We start from the raw sequence: 17,860 nt of genomic DNA, 5'->3' as shown, positions 1-17,860 counted from the left end.
TAGTTTGCAAAATGGGGTGACTTGTGGGGGGGTTCCACTGTATTGGTGCAACATAGCACCCACCATTCATTCCACCAAAATCTGTGCTGCAAAATCCAAAAATCACTCCTTCCCTTCTGAGTCCTGCCATGCACCCAACTGGTACTTTTTGGTCACATGTGAGGCATTGCCGTACTTGGGAGAAATTGCGGCACATATTTTGGGGTGCTTTGTCTCCTTCATACCTTGTGAAAATTAAAAATTTTGAGCCAGAACTGCATTTTTGTGTAAAAAAATGTAATTTTTCATGTTCACTGCCCACTTGTATCAAAATTGGTGAAACCCCTGGGGGTTTGAAATGTACACTATACCCCTAGATGAATTCCCTGAGGGGTGTAGTTTGCAAAATGGGGTCACTTGTGGGGGGGTTCCACTGTATTGGTGCTTTGGGGGTCTTGCTAATGCGACATAGCACCCACCATCATTCCACCAGAATTTGTGCTGCAAAATCCAAATATCACTCCTTCCCTTCTGAGTCCTGCCACTTTTTGGTCACACATGAGGCATTGCCGTACTCGGGAGAAATTGGGGCACAGATTTTGGGGTGCTTTGTCTCCTTCATACCTTCTGAAAATGAAAAATTTTGAGCCAGAACTGCATTTTTGTGTAAAAAAATGTAATTTTTCATTTTCACTGCCCACTTGTATCAAAATTGGTGAAACCCCTGGGGGTTTGAAATGTACACTATACCCCTAGATGAATTCCCTGAGGGGTGTACTTTGCAAAATGGGGTGACTTGTGGGGGGGTTCCACTGTATTGGTGCAACATAGCACCCACCATTCATTCCACCAAAATCTGTGCTGCAAAATCCAAAAATCACTCCTTCCCTTCTGAGTCCTGCCATGCACCCAACTGGTACTTTTTGGTCACATGTGAGGCATTGCCGTACTTGGGAGAAATTGGGGCACATATTTTGGGGTGCTTTGTCTCCTTCATACCTTGTGAAAATTAAAAATTTTGAGCCAGAACTGCATTTTTGTGTAAAAAAATGTAATTTTTCATGTTCACTGCCCACTTGTATCAAAATTGGTGAAACCCCTGGGGGTTTGAAATGTACACTATACCCCTAGATGAATTCCCTGAGGGGTGTAGTTTGCAAAATGGGGTCACTTGTGGGGGGGTTCCACTGTCTTGGTGCTTGGGGGGTCTTGCTAATGCGACATAGCACCCACCAAAATTCCACCAGAATCTGAGCTGTAAAATCCAAAAATCACTCCTTCCCTTCTGAGTCCTGCCATGCACCCAACTGGTATTTTTTGGTCACATGTGAGGCATTGCCGTACTCGGGAGAAATTGGGGCACAGATTTTGGGGTGCTTTTTCTCCTTCATTCCTTGTGAAAATGAAAAATTTTGAGCCAGAACTGCATTTTTGTGTAAAAAAATGTAATTTTTCATGTTCACTGCCCACTTGTATCAAAATTGGTGAAACCCCTGGGGGTTTGAAATGTACACTATACCCCTAGATGAATTCCCTGAGGGGTGTAGTTTGCAAAATGGGGTCACTTGTGGGGGGGTTCCACTGTATTGGTGCTTGGGGGGTCTTGCTAATGCGACATAGCACCCACCAAAATACCACCAGAATCTGAGCTGCAAAATCCAAAAATCACTCCTTCCCTTCTGAGTCCTGCCATGCACCCAACTGGTATTTTTTGGTCACATGTGAGGCATTGCCGTACTCGGGAGAAATTGGGGCACAGATTTTGGGGTGCTTTTTCTCCTTCATTCCTTGTGAAAATGAAAAATATTGAGCCAGAACTGCATTTTTGTGTAAAAAAATGTAATTTTTCATGTTCACTGCCCACTTGTATCAAAATTGGTGAAACCCCTGGGGGTTTGAAATGTACACTATACCCCTAGATGAATTCCCTGAGGGGTGTAGTTTGCAAAATGGGGTCACTTGTGGGGGGGTTCCACTGTATTGGTGCAACATAGCACCCACCATTCATTCCACCAAAATCTGTGCTGCAAAATCCAAAAATCACTCCTTCCCTTCTGAGTCCTGCCATGCACCCAACTGGTACTTTTTGGTCACATGTGAGGCATTGCCGTACTCGGGAGAAATTGGGGCACATATTTTGGGGTGCTTTTTCTCCTTCATACCTTCTGAAAATGAAAAATTTTGAGCCATAACTGCATTTTTGTGTAAAAAAATGTAATTTTTCATTTTCACTGCCCACTTGTATCAAAATTGGTGAAACCCCTGGGGGTTTGAAATGTACACTATACCCCTAGATGAATTCCCTGAGGGGTGTACTTTGCAAAATGGGGTGACTTGTGGGGGGGTTCCACTGTCTTGATGCTTGGGGGGTCTTGCTAATGCGACATAGCACCCACCAAAATTCCACCAGAATCTGAGCTGCAAAATCCAAAAATCACTCCTTCCCTTCTGAGTCCTGCCATGCACCCAACTGGTATTTTTTGGTCACATGTGAGGCATTGCCGTACTCGGGAGAAATTGGGGCACAGATTTTGGGGTGCTTTTTCTCCTTCATTCCTTGTGAAAATGAAAAATTTTGAGCCAGAACTGCATTTTTGTGTAAAAAAATGTAATTTTTCATGTTCACTGCCCACTTGTATCAAAATTGGTGAAACCCCTGGGGGTTTGAAATGTACACTATACCCCTAGATGAATTCCCTGAGGGGTGTAGTTTGCAAAATGGGGTCACTTGTGGGGGGGTTCCACTGTATTGGTGCTTGGGGGGTCTTGCTAATGCGACATAGCACCCACCAAAATTCCACCAGAATCTGAGCTGCAAAATCCAAAAATCACTCCTTCCCTTCTGAGTCCTGTCATGCACCCAACTGGTATTTTTTGGTCACATGTGAGGCATTGCCGTACTCGGGAGAAATTGGGGCACAGATTTTGGGGTGCTTTTTCTCCTTCATTCCTTGTGAAAATGAAAAATATTGAGCCAGAACTGCATTTTTGTGTAAAAAAAATGTAATTTTTCATGTTCACTGCCCACTTGTATCAAAATTGGTGAAACCCCTGGGGGTTTGAAATGTACACTATACCCCTAGATGAATTCCCTGAGGGGTGTAGTTTGCAAAATGGGGTGACTTGTGGGGGGGTTCCACTGTATTGGTGCAACATAGCACCCACCATTCATTCCACCAAAATCTGTGCTGCAAAATCCAAAAATCACTCCTTCCCTTCTGAGTCCTGCCATGCACCCAACTGGTACTTTTTGGTCACATGTGAGGCATTGCCGTACTCGGGAGAAATTGGGGCACAGATTTTGGGGTGCTTTTTCTCCTTCATACCTTCTGAAAATGAAAAATTTTGAGCCAGAACTGCATTTTTGTGTAAAAAAAATGTAATTTTTCATTTTCACTGCCCACTTGTATCAAAATTGGTGAAACCCCTGGGGGTTTAAAATGTACACTATACCCCTAGATGAATTCCCTGAGGGGTGTAGTTTGCAAAATGGGGTCACTTGTGGGGGGGTTTCACTGTATTGGTGCTTGGGGGGTCTTGCTAATGCGACATAGCACCCACCAAAATTCCACCAGAATCTGAGCTGCAAAATCCAAAAATCACTCCTTCCCTTCTGAGTCCTGCCATGCACCCAACTGGTATTTTTTGGTCACATGTGAGGCATTGCCGTACTCGGGAGAAATTGGGGCACAGATTTTGGGGTGCTTTGTCTCCTTCATTCCTTGTGAAAATGAAAAATTTTGAGCCAGAACTGCATTTTTGTGTAAAAAATTTAATTTTTCATTTTCACTGCCCAGTTGGACCACAATTGGTGAAACCCCTGGGGGTTTGAAATGTACACTATACCCCTAGATGAATTCCCTGAGGGGTGTAGTTTGCAAAATGGGGTCACTTGTGGGGGGGTTCCTAAATTTTAGCATCTTATGGTGCCTAGAAACCTACATGGTGCCTAAAAAATAATCTCATAAAAAGGAGGCTCCAAAATCAAGTAGGTGCTCCTTCTATTATGAAGCCTGTGGTTTGGTCAACGTGCACACTAGGGCCACATATAGGATATTTATGAAAACAAAAGATTTGGGGGAATCAATTTTTAGTCACATTTCTCTAGTAAAATGTACTGTGTTCCTTAGAAAAATGTATTAAAATTGCAAATCTGCAAAAAAAATGAAATTTTGAAATTTCACCTACACTTTGTTTTAATTCCTGTGAAACACCTAAAGGGTTAACAAACTTCCAAAATGCTGTTTTGAATACTGTGAGGGGTGCAGTTTTTGAAATGGCATCATTTATGGGGGTGTCTCACATACAAGTCCCTCAAAGTCACATCAGAACTGAACTGGTCCCTAAAAAAATCAGTGTTTGAAATTTTCTTGAAAATTTGAGAATTTGCTATTCATATTGTAAGCCTCCTAGTGTCCAAAAAAATTAAAAGGAAGTTGAAATAATGATGGAAACATAAAGTAGACATATGGTCTATGTTAGTTATTAACTATTTTGAGTGGTAAGATTATTTGTCTCACAAGCAGAAAATTTAACATTTTGCAAATCGCTAAATTTTCCATTTTTTCACGACATTTTGGTATTTTTCACAAAAAAACACAGACTGTATCGACCCAAATTTACCACTAATTTGAAGTACAATGTGTCACGAAAAAACAATCTCAAAATCACTGGGATAAGTAAAAGCAAAAAAAAGTTATCCCCACTTAAGTGAGACATGTCAGATTTGAAAAAAATGGCTCTGTCAGGAACGCAAAAACTAGCTCTGTCAGGAAGGGGTTAAAGTGGCGGGCGACCGGTTGATCAATATCTTTGCCAGCTAGGCAGTTTTTTATAGCAGACCGGTGTGCTGCTGCCCGTTCTTTAAAAGGACGGCTGGTTTGGCTAACATAATAAAGCCCGCATGGGCATTTAATGATGTATATTACATAAGGAGTGGTACATGTAACAACTTGTTTAATGGAGTGTTTGGGGCCAGATCTGGGGTGTTTGAAAAAGGATCCGGTATCCAGATAGCGACATGCCGTGCATGTGGGGCATCTGTAGCACCCAGGTGCTTTGATTTGTGTGCCACTAGGTGGAGGTAGGGTGAGATTAGTTTTGACCAGGATGTCCCGGATATTGCGACCTCTCTTAAAGCTGGGCATAAGAGAAGATTTGGAAAAACATGGTAATTCCTGGTCTGAGGTCACCAATGGCCATGTGGCGTTGCTTCCCAGTCCTGTTCCGTCCATAGTTCCATGTTTTTAAACATGTTTTTCACATACTTTCACTATATTTTTCATCTTCACATAGCTTGCACTTTGTATTCACCCGATTGCTTCCTAGCAACGTGCATACCATAATGTACCTTCACAGCCGCCGTCTGGGAGCCGGAGAAGATGCCAGCGGGTTGCCCTGACAACCACTAGCTGTCGGAAGTCACGTGGCAACAACCCCCACCGGAAGCCAGTCTCCGGGTCCAGCGCGGCGCGATGATCATGTAAATCTGTCTCTTGTTATTTAAATTGTGTGTTTTATACTATGTCTGTTAGTTCCTGCACTGCACTTTATTCAGCACGTTATGTAGACCAGCTGTCCTGAGGAAGGAGCGACAGCTCCGAAACTGTTGACCTACAGGCTGAGTCCCTTTGTTTGCACGCTGTTGTTATGATTTGAAATCCACTTGATCCACTGTTTTTGAGAGTGCCGCCTCTTGTTTTTTCATTTGGAAAAATTTGTCATAGATATATATATATATATATATATATATATATATATATATATATATATCTATATTAAGATATAGAGAGCGCTGAGTTATATTCCACCACCTGGTTTACATGTGATTATACACAGCATAAAATAAAGTGTACAACTTTAGATTGAACAGCAAGTTTTAATTAAAAATTCATTTTCTTAAAATTTTGTATGGAAGTATTCGTTCCTTCAAGATGTCAAACACAAATCCAACGCGTTTCGCCCCTTAAAGAGGCTTCATCAGGGTTTTCTTTATTACAAAAGAGGTGTACACGGAACGAACAGTACCAGTATAAAATTAATCACTGCTGAGAGTGACGACTTCAGGTAAAACTACCCCACTAATGGTTAGGGGGATCCGATGGAATAAGCCCAGGGGATGTATCTTTAACTCCTCCGCAATGAGTATATCAAAAATGGCAAAAGGCCATATGTAGAAAAGGACCTATCACACGGTTCGGTGGAAGGGTCTTAAATGTTTGTAGGGATTTGATGTCAGGATGACAGGTACAAACACCTTGAGGAGACTTCCAACCAGCAAGACTTCCACCAGACTTACCACCGTAATGGGTGCGTACAATGTTAAAAGCACCCCAACGACACCCCTACTATCAACGCCAACCCGAAGCGTGGCGGCGGTACGCGTCCTCCGACCTTTTCATACCCCCACCATCCACGTCGGCGTGGAGTTGATTTTAGATACCCTATATAAAATCAACTCCACGCTGACGTGGATAGTGGGGGTATGAAAAGGTCAGAGGACGCAGACCGCCGCCACTCATGGGCACGCTGCGCTTCGGGTTGGCCTTGATAGTGGGGGTGGCGTGGGGGTGCATTTAACATTGTAAGCACCCATTAGGGTGTTTATACAATTAAAAATCATATAGGGGGGTCATTTAACATTGAAAAAACCCATTAGGGTGCTTATACAATTTAAAATCGCATAGCATACGGGCATATGGCATGCGATACAATGCATAAGATGCCATATGATTGAATATCGTGGGCGCCGTGCTAGGAAACAAGTACCGCCCTACTCTGTCCTACTCTAACAGAGACAGGAAAAAAAGACACAGAGGAGAAGGAGGAGTCTATTATACCCAAGGTGGCTGGTCCTAGAGAAAAAAATCCTGTCTGATCTATAAGGGCATAGGGGGAGGGGTCTGATCTATAAGGGGAAAGGGAATATCCCAGTGCTATGGCTTCCATGGGGATCGTAGAAGAAATAAATTTTAGATGTTTACCTAAAGTTTAAAGTAGAAAAAGAGGAACTTTTTTAATTTTCATTTTTTGACCAAAACGATGGGGCCGGGGCCATGCAAAGTCCTGGAAGTCTCACCGAAAAAAAGAGCAAACAAAAGCTGACAGAGCATAGGAGTCACCTTCAAAACTCATGTTTATGTTAAAGTAATTTCAACAAGAAAAACCACCAGCAGCTAAATTGCCTCTTGAGTGCACCAGAAAGCACAAGAAACAATCACAGTGGGAGCTTCATGTTATTCCAAACCGCGGTTCCCAGAGAGTGGTCCTTGGCACCTGCCACCAGGATAAGTTACCTGAAGGTCCCATGGTCTCATTTACCCCTTTCACACCGCATCTCGGACCTGGGTAATTGCCGGGATGCTAACATGTTGACCCAGGTTGGCATGCGGTGTGGAAGCACCACAAAGCTTATAACCCAAGTTGACAACCCGGCAATTCGACCTTACTTATATGTAAGGTTAAACCCGGGTTGCCCTCTGTATACTGGGCGACCCGGGTTTAATGTTAAAAGTGCCAGACACAGGTCGTAGTTCGGTTGGGATCCTGGGTCCGACCCAGCATAGCGATGTGAAAGGGGTTATCAAGTAACTGGCCAGGAGCCTGTTGAAGCTTTAAAGAATCATTAAAAGGGGATCTAATGAATCCTCCTCCCTCCAAGTACTTTAAAAAAACGTTAATAAGAAGCACATGACATAAAATAAAAAAGCAATCTGCAAATTTGTGCCCTGTTTTGTGAGTGGCCAAGTTAGCGGGGGTGGGGGGGCTGTAGAGAGGTAGGACACAGAAAAATACAAATTTAGTTTGCATGAGTGCTATCCCAGGACAGCACCCCAAGGAACCAAGATCTCTAAGTTTATGAAATATTAGAACATGAAACCTCAGCAAAACTCTGTTCTCTTAAGAGCCTACAGAATATTTAGCTTGTGAGAGTCACCTCTCAGACTCAAGATACGAGGGGAACAAATCTGCACTCACTTTGACTTGGAGGCTTGAGACGAGACTGTGGGACGTACAACTGCAGACGGTTTCTCGGTTTTCTTAGCATCTCTCTCTGCGATCTTCTCAGGTTGTGAAGATGCTTCTGAAGAGCCCTTCGCTCCATTGTTACGGTTTGCCACAAAATGTTCCTCTGAAACGATCACCTCCTCCCACTGCTCGTCCTGAGCTGGTGGGGATGCTTGGAGAAGATGACTTACGGCCTCAGTGTTCTCCTTCTCGGTTGCTTTGGACTCTCTTGTAGGGGTGGAGGACTCTTGCTGTACATCTGGATTGTCGGAAAGCTGCGTTCTAACATTTGGGGCGATTGGGATTTTTTCTTTAGTTTGTTTCCCCTGCACAGGATTTGCAATGGTATGTTGTTAAAAAAGACAATATACTCCAAATATTAACCAGCCATCCATATTTTCCAGTGTAAATAAAAAATTATAAAAAAAATCCAAGAGACTAAGGGGGAAATTTAGTAAGAATACAAATACGAAAATTCATATTTATTTTCTTAATATGCCTGAATACGAATACATACGGCTGTTATAGCCATATGCAAATTTGTATTCCGGAGGAAAATGTACTAATCAGTCGTATTCGACGGATTCGTATTTTCCGATGGCGTATGGATTTCGTATTTTTTGCCGATACAAATTCGTATTTTAAATACAAATTCATATCGGCTGCAGTGTTAACAAAAAAGAAATGAATAATTTTAAAAACCGGCGCGGGGTCCCCCCTATGGCCACAACCAGCCCTGGTTTTAAAAAAATCAGGGGAAAAATTGAATAGGGTTCCCCATCTTTTTTAAAACCAGCACCAGGCCTAAGGGCCAGTCCTGGTTGCCAAAATACGGGGGACAAAATGACTAGGGCTCCCCCGTATTTTAAGAACTAGCACCAGGCCCAAACAGATGAATGCAGGCTAGGCAGAGAAACATACCGTGATGCACTCAACATGATCATTCTTCTGGTAAGCCTGGGAACAGAAATGGGACGCGGAATACGAGCCCGAAGCGTGGCAAGTGCAGCGAGCTCGCCACGCTTCGGGCTCGGTGACTCGCTGTGGTCGCCACACTATCTAAAATCATCTCCATGCTGACGTGGATAGCGGGGGTATGAAAAGGTCGGAGGACACGTACCGCCGCCCCTTGAGGGCTTGCTGCACTCGCCATACTTCGGGTTGGCGTTGATAGTGGGGGTGGCGTTGACAATGGGGGTGCATTTAACATTGTAAGCACCCATAAGGGTGCTTGTATAATTAAAAATCGCATTGCATGCCGCTATATCGCATGCGATGTAATAAGATCAACATCTTGGGCGCCGTGATAATACACAAGTCCCGCTTTTAATAATGCGTAAGTCTACCAAAAGAACTCAGATATTAAAAACTAATTCTGTCACCTCACTCCTATGGCGTAAGACGTGAATGAGGATGGAAAAAGCAGGTGACACTTTGAAGTGATGTTTACACTCTATTACAGCATACAGATGGAGCCGGCCTCATGCTTGCAGCCTCCAGGCCCCACCATCCTTCGGAATGAGGCACGCGTGCTCCGTTGAGACGCTTGCGTGCCCCGTTTCGCCGTAGTTCCCCGCTGCCATCCCCCCCTCCCCGGTCCCCACCACCTCCCTGAACCCCCCCTAACCCTGCCCGTCTCCCTGAAGCAGATGGAGTCCCTCCCCGCCAGCGGGGACATTCTGGCGAGAGCTGGCTGTGAATGAGAGGGGCACCATCTGTACATCTCCTCTGCTTGCCAGCACACAAATGGGTGCACTGTCAGACTGCATCCAGGCTTTACTAATCGGAAACCAACCTGCATTACTGTCATGTATTTGTAATTTGCTTTACTGTACAACATATAACAATGCAATATATCTGCTGCTGCTGTAATACCAGTAGTGATTTCATAATTATTATTTTTTAAACCAGGGGCCTCATTCAGACCTGTTCGCTAGGCTGCATATACTTGCAGCCCAGGGAACAGGTCAGCGCTGCCTGCCGAACGCCTGCCCCTCCTAGCATGCAAGGGGATGTGTAAGAGAACACATCTCCTCGCATGTGGACGAAGGGATGAGAAATCATTCGATGGTCCGTCTGATGATTTTTGTCCCCTTTGGTAATAAGTCAGTCTAAAGTGAACAATGGGGTCTGAATTAGGCCCCATGTATCAAAAATCATTGATTTCAAATAGAGTGAACTCTGAAGAATACATGTAGAACAACTTTTATATTAGTCTGGAAACAGGAGGGTTCCTTGCTCTTCTGGCACTCAGGGAGAACACCCTAAAATATAGAAGTCTCCCAGACGTTCCAGTAGAAAGTATGTAACAAATAAACACAAGAAAACATAGGTGCACCTGTGCTGTCCTTTTTTTCAGTGTGGCACTACAAGCCTCAGCAAGGCAGCACTTCTTGATGTTTAAAATTAGGACCATGCATGTTGCACGCACTTTAGTGGTATGAAGATATCTATTATCATTATCTAGCCATATAAATCTGCTCATTAGCAGGTGGAAACAGTGTTTTTACCTTTGGAATCCATTTTCCTCCCAAGAAATGATCACAAAGGGGACATCTGGGAGGTTTGTGCCTTGTGACATAGGTAAAAGTACAGGAGGAGTTGGTGCATCTTCCACGCCCTCTCCTGGTGTAGGTGGTGGCCTGCAATACAAAAGTGTCATGTTTTGTGCTGCACATATATATATATATCTCATATATTAGGCTACATCTGTCAATCATCCTCAGAGTGTGTCTATAATGCTGAAACTCCACCCCCCACCTAGCCTTATAGACGCACACCAAATAGTAGCCAAAGCCAAATATATAACAGAGATTGCCCCTGCACTACACACACCGCAATAACGCCCACCTAACCCCCGCAATAACGCAGACCTACAATCCCAACATAAACCACATACACGCTCCCTATGCCCCGGCACCTGCGCGCTCAGGGCAGTCTCGTGGGATCTCGCGCTGCGGCCACAGACTTTGATGGCAGCACAATCCAAGTCTCGCGGGAACACACACAGACAGTGCAGAGAGACCCGTGCGCCCGCTGCCTCATACTGCCATAACGCAGCGCTCATCCCCGCACAGGCGCCTTTACCCTGCGCCCCCTGCCTGGTACAGTGCTGAGAGACCCGTGTGCCCGCTGCCTCCTACTGCCATACAGCAGCGCTCATCCCCGCACAGGCGCCTTTACCCTGCGCCCCCTGCCTGGTACAGTGCTGAGAGACCCGTGCACCCGCTGCCTCCTACTGCCATACAGCAGCGCTCATCCCCGCACAGGCGCCTTTACCCTGCGCCCCCTGTCTCGCACAGTGCTGAGAGACCCGTGCGCACGCTGCCTCCTACTGCCATACCGCAGCGCTCATCAAGCACAGGTGCCTTTAGCCTGTGCCCGCTGCCTGGCACCCCCTCCTGCCGCAAAATTACTGTGGCTGATGCCTGCCACCACCCGCCCCCTCCTCTCTAACCTGCCTGTCCGCCGACACCAGGCCAGCACCAACGCACAGAACACTGGCCACTATACCACCAACGGATAACAGGTACCTTTTTCACTATATTGTAACTACACCTAACAACTAACACCCCTTCATGGTCCCACAGTCCACACACTTTCTTTCCACCACTATACCACCAACCCATGCACTTTACACCTACCTAAACTTACAGCACAGCAACAACATCCATAACCCAACATACCCCTACCCCACAACCCCACCACCCCCACACACAATTCACCCACACACACTATCTTTCAACCACTATAGCAACAACGCTTCCACTCTACACACAGCCAAAGGCTGTGTGTGAAAAGGCCCAGGCGGCCTTGAAACGTTGACCAGCATTATGTGTACCGTCTAACCGACATTAAAACCATCACTTGATTGTACAAAATCTGTGGAGTGTCGCCTTATTCCATAGGGTCTTGCTAAAAGCCCTTGGTCTCTGCTATATATATATGGCTAACTACTCCTCACCTCTATGAGGTGAAGTACCACCACTGAGTGACCACTAGAGGCCACTCGACTGATTACTTTGTGTGCTAAGAGATGTCATAAAGTGATTTGAAAGTGAAAGCTATTTTTTGCAGGGACACTGATCTGTTTCAAACTTGATTGATATGGAGCAAGGGAGCTGAGAAGACAGAGCTTGGTGGTAGAAGCAGTTAGGGACTGGGGGGGGGGGGGGAGTTGGATAGTTTATGGGCTATAAACTGTCACACCTCAAAGTAAAAACTGTCACAGCTCAAAGTTAGAGTACATTGCAGGACACATCAGAAGTGTAACAAAGAGTAGCAAGGATCAAAGTTCGGAATTAGGAGAAACAGGTAAAAGTACCTGACGCGGTGACCTGTGACCCACAGGGACTTAATGATAACTATGTATGGGGAAAACATTACTGAAAACAGTAGCCTGTGCCAACTTATAAATCTATACTACAAATAATTATTATATGTTTAATGTAGCAACAAGAAAAACTTTACAGATACATTTGTTAACACTAAAAGCATGTCTTGTTACATTTGTAGTAAAGCAAGGTGAAAGAACAGGCTCTCTCTTTTTGTTGGGGGCACACTTCATATCAATTTATTTATTGATAGTTTCTTATATAGCGCAGCATATTCCATTGGGCATTACAATTGGAGAAAACAGTGATAAACAAACTAGGTAGAAACAAACCGACATAGAGGTAGGAGGGCCCTGCTCTTAAGCTTACAATCCATCAATAAAATATAACTTTGAATTCATTGAGATTAAAAAAGACATGGGAAACAAAATCCCATATCATGGAAAGTTATGTAATGACACAAACACAAAGAGACTACCATGGATGCACAAGAAACCAATGAGACAAATGTTTAAATACGTCAATACTGATACTGATCAGGCTGATCCAAAACAGACCTGAAGGTATAAATGCCCCCATACAATTATCCGATTTGGGCCGATTCCGACAGATCGGGCTAAGAAATTGGCTCAAATCGGATGTGCCTGACACCTCATCCGACCCGATGCACGGTTCCGTGCGCATCGGGTCAGACCCTACAGATTGAACCTGCTGGAGGTTCATTCTGTTGGATCGGACCCATCAGCGGCACATCGCGCGTGCTTTTTAGCACCTGTGATAGTATTATACAATTGCAGGATCATCCAATAAGGTTTTAGGGGATGAGAGTACAGATGGAGCCATCCTTATTTTTCCGCTTAATAGGATTAAGTAACCCAGAGCTATCGGATATAATCCTCTGCTAATCCACTGATGTATTGTTCTATGTATTGTATTGCAGCTGAGAACAATAGATGATAACAAGCCATGGCTCACCAGAGAAGGCTAGTTGAGAAAGGCTCCATCTGGGAAAAGAGTATAGCTAGTGCAGTAATGCAGAGTGCAGATGCTGCTTCTCTGCATGTGACAACAAACGTTGTCAATGGCGACAGGTATTCGCCAAGGTGGCCATATCACTTAAAAGAATAAAGAGGGAAGTAATATACCTTATATCCATGCCATGGTACTTATGATTGGTGGTCAGAATGCTCTTCTGTGAGAGACTCTACGTTGACGGCCGTTTCGCCTATCAGCTTCCTCATTAGTAGTAACCCAATCACATTACTGTCCATAATATAACAATGAGACAGACATATCCTCCTTCTCCATCTATACAGAAGTATTATCTTGGCCAAGCAAAGTGGCCTATTACATAAAGGTATCGATCTACAGCACATGAAGTACATGAGAAATGGGGTTATGCGAACACAACTGTAATAATTCTACATATAGCACATGAGCAGAGACCTGCAGATACAAACCAGAGATCGCCCAGGAAGAGATGCACCAGTACTCACCAACTGGAATGATTTGGGGGGCTCAGAAAGGCTGCGACTCGCCATGGGGATCATTATATACTGGGAGGTGGGAGATGCAGAGCAGTTTTCATCGGTGTCCTGTGTGAAATAACATATGAAAACGAAATAATAGCAAAGAAAATCCTTCTAACAGAAGAAAGAGGATATAAATTATTACGTAACAGTTATAAATGTCTCTTACATAGGAAATAAATCAATCTCACATAACATCCACCAGCTGTAACAGACAATTAGATGCCGAGGATTCAAAGGGCTAAAAATCAGGTAAGTAGGTGAATATGCTGCGCTCCTCTGCACTATGGGCCTGATTCAGAGATGTCCGCTAGGCTGCCGACCATCAAATGATTTTTCTCGCCTCGAAAAAAAGTGTCAGCCTGAACTGACTTTTATTTAAGACGGAGATGGCCGAAAAAGGGGGCGGGTGCTGAAGTCATGTATCAGCTGCCGGCCCCAAGCAGGTATCACCCCGCCTGCACGCCCAGCGTTTTTCTGGGAATGCCCAAAAAACGCTGGCACCAGCCAATCAACCATGTAATTTTTCAAACATGGCTGATTATCACCTTCCACAGAATTACTTTACGAGGCTTAACCACTTCGATGGTATGCCCGGAAATTTTCCCGGCTGAGCCGTGCTGCAGGAGTGGGCTCTCCAGGAAAACCTGCCCTGATATGAGTTTTTCTGGGGCAGTACAAACCTAACTCAAGGGGTTAATAAATCTGCCACACATTTGTTAAAATCCTACATGTAACCCAGTTACCTGTATTGCCATAACTGTGAGCACAGACATTCCACCGGATAGGTCCGAGCGTGTCAGGGCGATGCCGCCATCCTCCTCAATCACCATACTGGATGCCTGGTAAGTGTTCCTGTCTCCTATCTCTAACGTAGCATCATTAAGGATAATCTCACCGGCCAGTTTATCAGTCAGTTGTCTGGCACAGTGGGTGTATACACTGCTGGGAAGAACCTCCCGCACGGTGCTTGCTCCTTCTTCAGTTAGACCTTCTACATCAGCGATATGCTCAGACAAGCTGATTTCTCCAGAATCCAAAGTGATTACATTTTCATAACCATGGTGAGGATAGCCAGCTGAGGGGACAAGGGCTCCAGCTTCCCTGGTCTGGGTCACACACAGGTCTACGTGCTGGCGGTCATCATCAGCTGTCCTTTTGGGTATCAGGATATACTCTGAACGTGGGAGGATCTTTCTAAAGCCGGGGACATCGGAAATCATGGTGGATGAGTTGGTCTTGATATTCTGTTTAAACAAAACATGCACTTCAGGAACAACAGAACAGTCGAAAGTGTTTTAAGATACTATGTTTATTTGAAATCTTACTGCAAAGACATTATATTGATGAAATGCAAGGAACACCAGCAATGTATCAGTGTTAATTCATGTTTTTGAGAGGGACATGTGTCCTTATTGTTGTACATTATCAGTTTTGACTATGAAAAAACAAAATAAAAGAAATTGTTTAAAAAGTAAAAAAAAACATGCACTTGAAAGCAGCTACAGTATTCTTCATAACTTGTAATCTAATCTAATTAATTAGCGTTAATTACTGTTCATAGATCAGCATTGCTCTGGGTGTGCGCCAGGATATTTATTAATCCACATACATATAGGAGTATTGCACTCTACATACATACCTCCCAACTATCCCACTTTTCGTGGGAAAGTCCCATTTTTTGGGGGATGTTCCCGCATCCTATGGCGTCCTCCCAGTGGCCTGGGACAGGGATGGGGTGTTGGGAATCCACCGTCACCCGTGAATAGACGTATTTCTGCAGCCTGAGGGGCTGGAGACATAGCCAGCAGCTCACAGAGCCGCTAGCCATGCCCCCACAGTGGCAGAAATGGGGGCGTGGCCTCACGTGAATAGGCCATGCCCCATTGCTGCTAGGCCACTCCCACAAAATTGCGCCTGCACGCCTTTGGCGCACCAACTGTCCATCCTCATCACAGTCCAGTGTTGGGAGGTATGTACATAGCACTGCATATACGCACCAGAATATGTACATTCTGTATAGGAGGTAGATATGTAATGCTCCGCACACATGCCGAGTATGAGCCAAGATATATATTGCTCTGCATTTGCACCAAGATATATATTTCTGTGGATATACACCACGATATGTATTGCTCTGCAATCACACAAGGTAACATAATGCTCTGAATAAATGCAGGTATATTCCTAAAAAAATGTATTGGATATGTATTGCTCTGTGCTAGATGTAGGCAGACAGTGGGTCTGCTCTGATAACGGATTCTTTTTTTCATGGTTTATTTTCCCCAAGCACAGATGATACACTGTATGATAGATTTTTTTATATACATTGAAGCTGTCAATACATATATGGACCACAGACCACCAACTGATTCTCATTGACTGTTTTATTGGTACTCTTTACCTAGAAGGGCGCCTACGATTTTGATCGTGGGCATCGCTAGTAAAAAAAAAAATCGCGTCGGACGCATCGCATGCGACCAAAAAATCGCATGCGATGCGACTGACGCGATGCCCGCGATTTCCCATAGGGAACAATGTTAAATGTCCCAATTGACCCGATTTTACTGTTAAATGTCTCAATTGACCCGATTTTCCAAAGGAAACAATGTTAAATGGGCCACAGAGGCCAAATAGGCACCCGGAAGTGTGAAATGGCCCCCACAATTGTTAACGCCACCCCACGATCAATGTGAACCCGAAGCGTGGCGAGCGCAGCGAGCCCGCGAGGGGCGGCGGTACGCGTCCTACAACCTTTTCATACCCCCACTATTCACGTTGGCGTGGAGTTGAGAATAGAAAGTGTGGCGAGCGCAGCGAGCCACCGAGCCCGAAGCGTGGCGAGCACAGCGAGCCCCGCGAGGGGACGCGGACAGCTGTGAAGCCCGCGAGGGGACGCGTATACCTGTGAAGGTGTCCGCGTCCGCTCGCCACGCTTCGGGCTCGGTGGCTCGCTGCGCTTGCCACACTTTCTATTCTCAACTCCACGCCGACGTGGATAGTGGGGGTATGAAAAGGTTGTAGGACGCGTACCGCCGCGCTCGCCACGCTTCGGGTTGACATTGATCGTGGGGTGGCGTTAACAATTGTGGGGGCCATTTCACACTTCAGGGTGCCTATTTGGACTCTGTGGGCCATTTAACATTGTTTCCTATGGAAAAATCGGGTCAATTGAGACATTGAACAGGAAAATCGGGTCAATTGGGACATTTAACATTGTTCCCTATGGGAAATCGCGGGCATTGTGTTGGTCGCATCGCATGCGATTTTTTAGTGCATGCGATGCCCGCCCTTCTAGGTAAAATGTTAAATGTCTCAATTGACCCGATTTTCCAAAGGAAACAATGTTAAATGGGCCACAGAGGCCAAATAGGCACCCGGAAGTGTGAAATGGCCCCCACAATTGTTAACGCTACCCCACGATCAATGTGAACCCGAAGCGTGGCGAGCGCAGCGAGCCCGCGAGGGGCGGCGGTACGCGTCCTACAACCTTTTCATACCCCCACTATTCACGTTGGCGTGGAGTTGAGAATAGAAAGTGTGGCGAGCGCAGCGAGCCACCGAGCCCGAAGCGTGGCGAGCACAGCGAGCCCCGCGAGGGGACGCGGACAGCTGTGAAGCCCGCGAGGGGACGCGTATACCTGTGAAGGTGTCCGCGTCCGCTCGCCACGCTTCGGGCTCGGTGGCTCGCTGCGCTTGCCACACTTTCTATTCTCAACTCCACGCCGACGTGGATAGTGGGGGTATGAAAAGGTTGTAGGACGCGTACCGCCGCGCTCGCCACGCTTCGGGTTGACATTGATCGTGGGGTGGCGTTAACAATTGTGGGGGCCATTTCACACTTCAGGGTGCCTATTTGGACTCTGTGGGCCATTTAACATTGTTTCCTATGGAAAAATCGGGTCAATTGAGACATTGAACAGGAAAATCGGGTCAATTGGGACATTTAACATTGTTCCCTATGGGAAATCGCGGGCATTGTGTTGGTCGCATCGCATGCGATTTTTTAGT

The 17,860-nt window shown here is 45.3% G+C and overlaps 1 protein-coding gene across 3 annotated transcripts in view; it reads right to left on the bottom strand.

The window, feature by feature from the left end:
- HMGXB3 (HMG-box containing 3) overlaps nt 1-17,860 on the bottom strand; it is an 80,439-nt gene that overhangs the window by 51,999 nt on the left and 10,580 nt on the right. For all 3 annotated transcript variants that reach the window (XM_083181585.1, XM_083181586.1, XM_083181584.1), the window contains 4 exons: nt 14,596-15,096; nt 13,817-13,915; nt 10,497-10,628; nt 7,957-8,312 (listed from right to left, as the gene is read on the bottom strand). In XM_083181585.1, coding sequence (XP_083037711.1) covers nt 7,957-8,312; nt 10,497-10,628; nt 13,817-13,915; nt 14,596-15,096 — 1,088 coding nt within the window. The remainder of the gene's footprint in view (nt 1-7,956; nt 8,313-10,496; nt 10,629-13,816; nt 13,916-14,595; nt 15,097-17,860) is intronic.

The sequence above is a fragment of the Crinia signifera genome, chromosome 4 (genome assembly GCF_055691185.1).
Source record: "Crinia signifera chromosome 4, ASM5569118v1, whole genome shotgun sequence".
NCBI classification, from domain to species: domain Eukaryota; kingdom Metazoa; phylum Chordata; class Amphibia; order Anura; family Myobatrachidae; genus Crinia; species Crinia signifera.
This window is presented reverse-complemented; position numbering and strand designations above follow the sequence as displayed.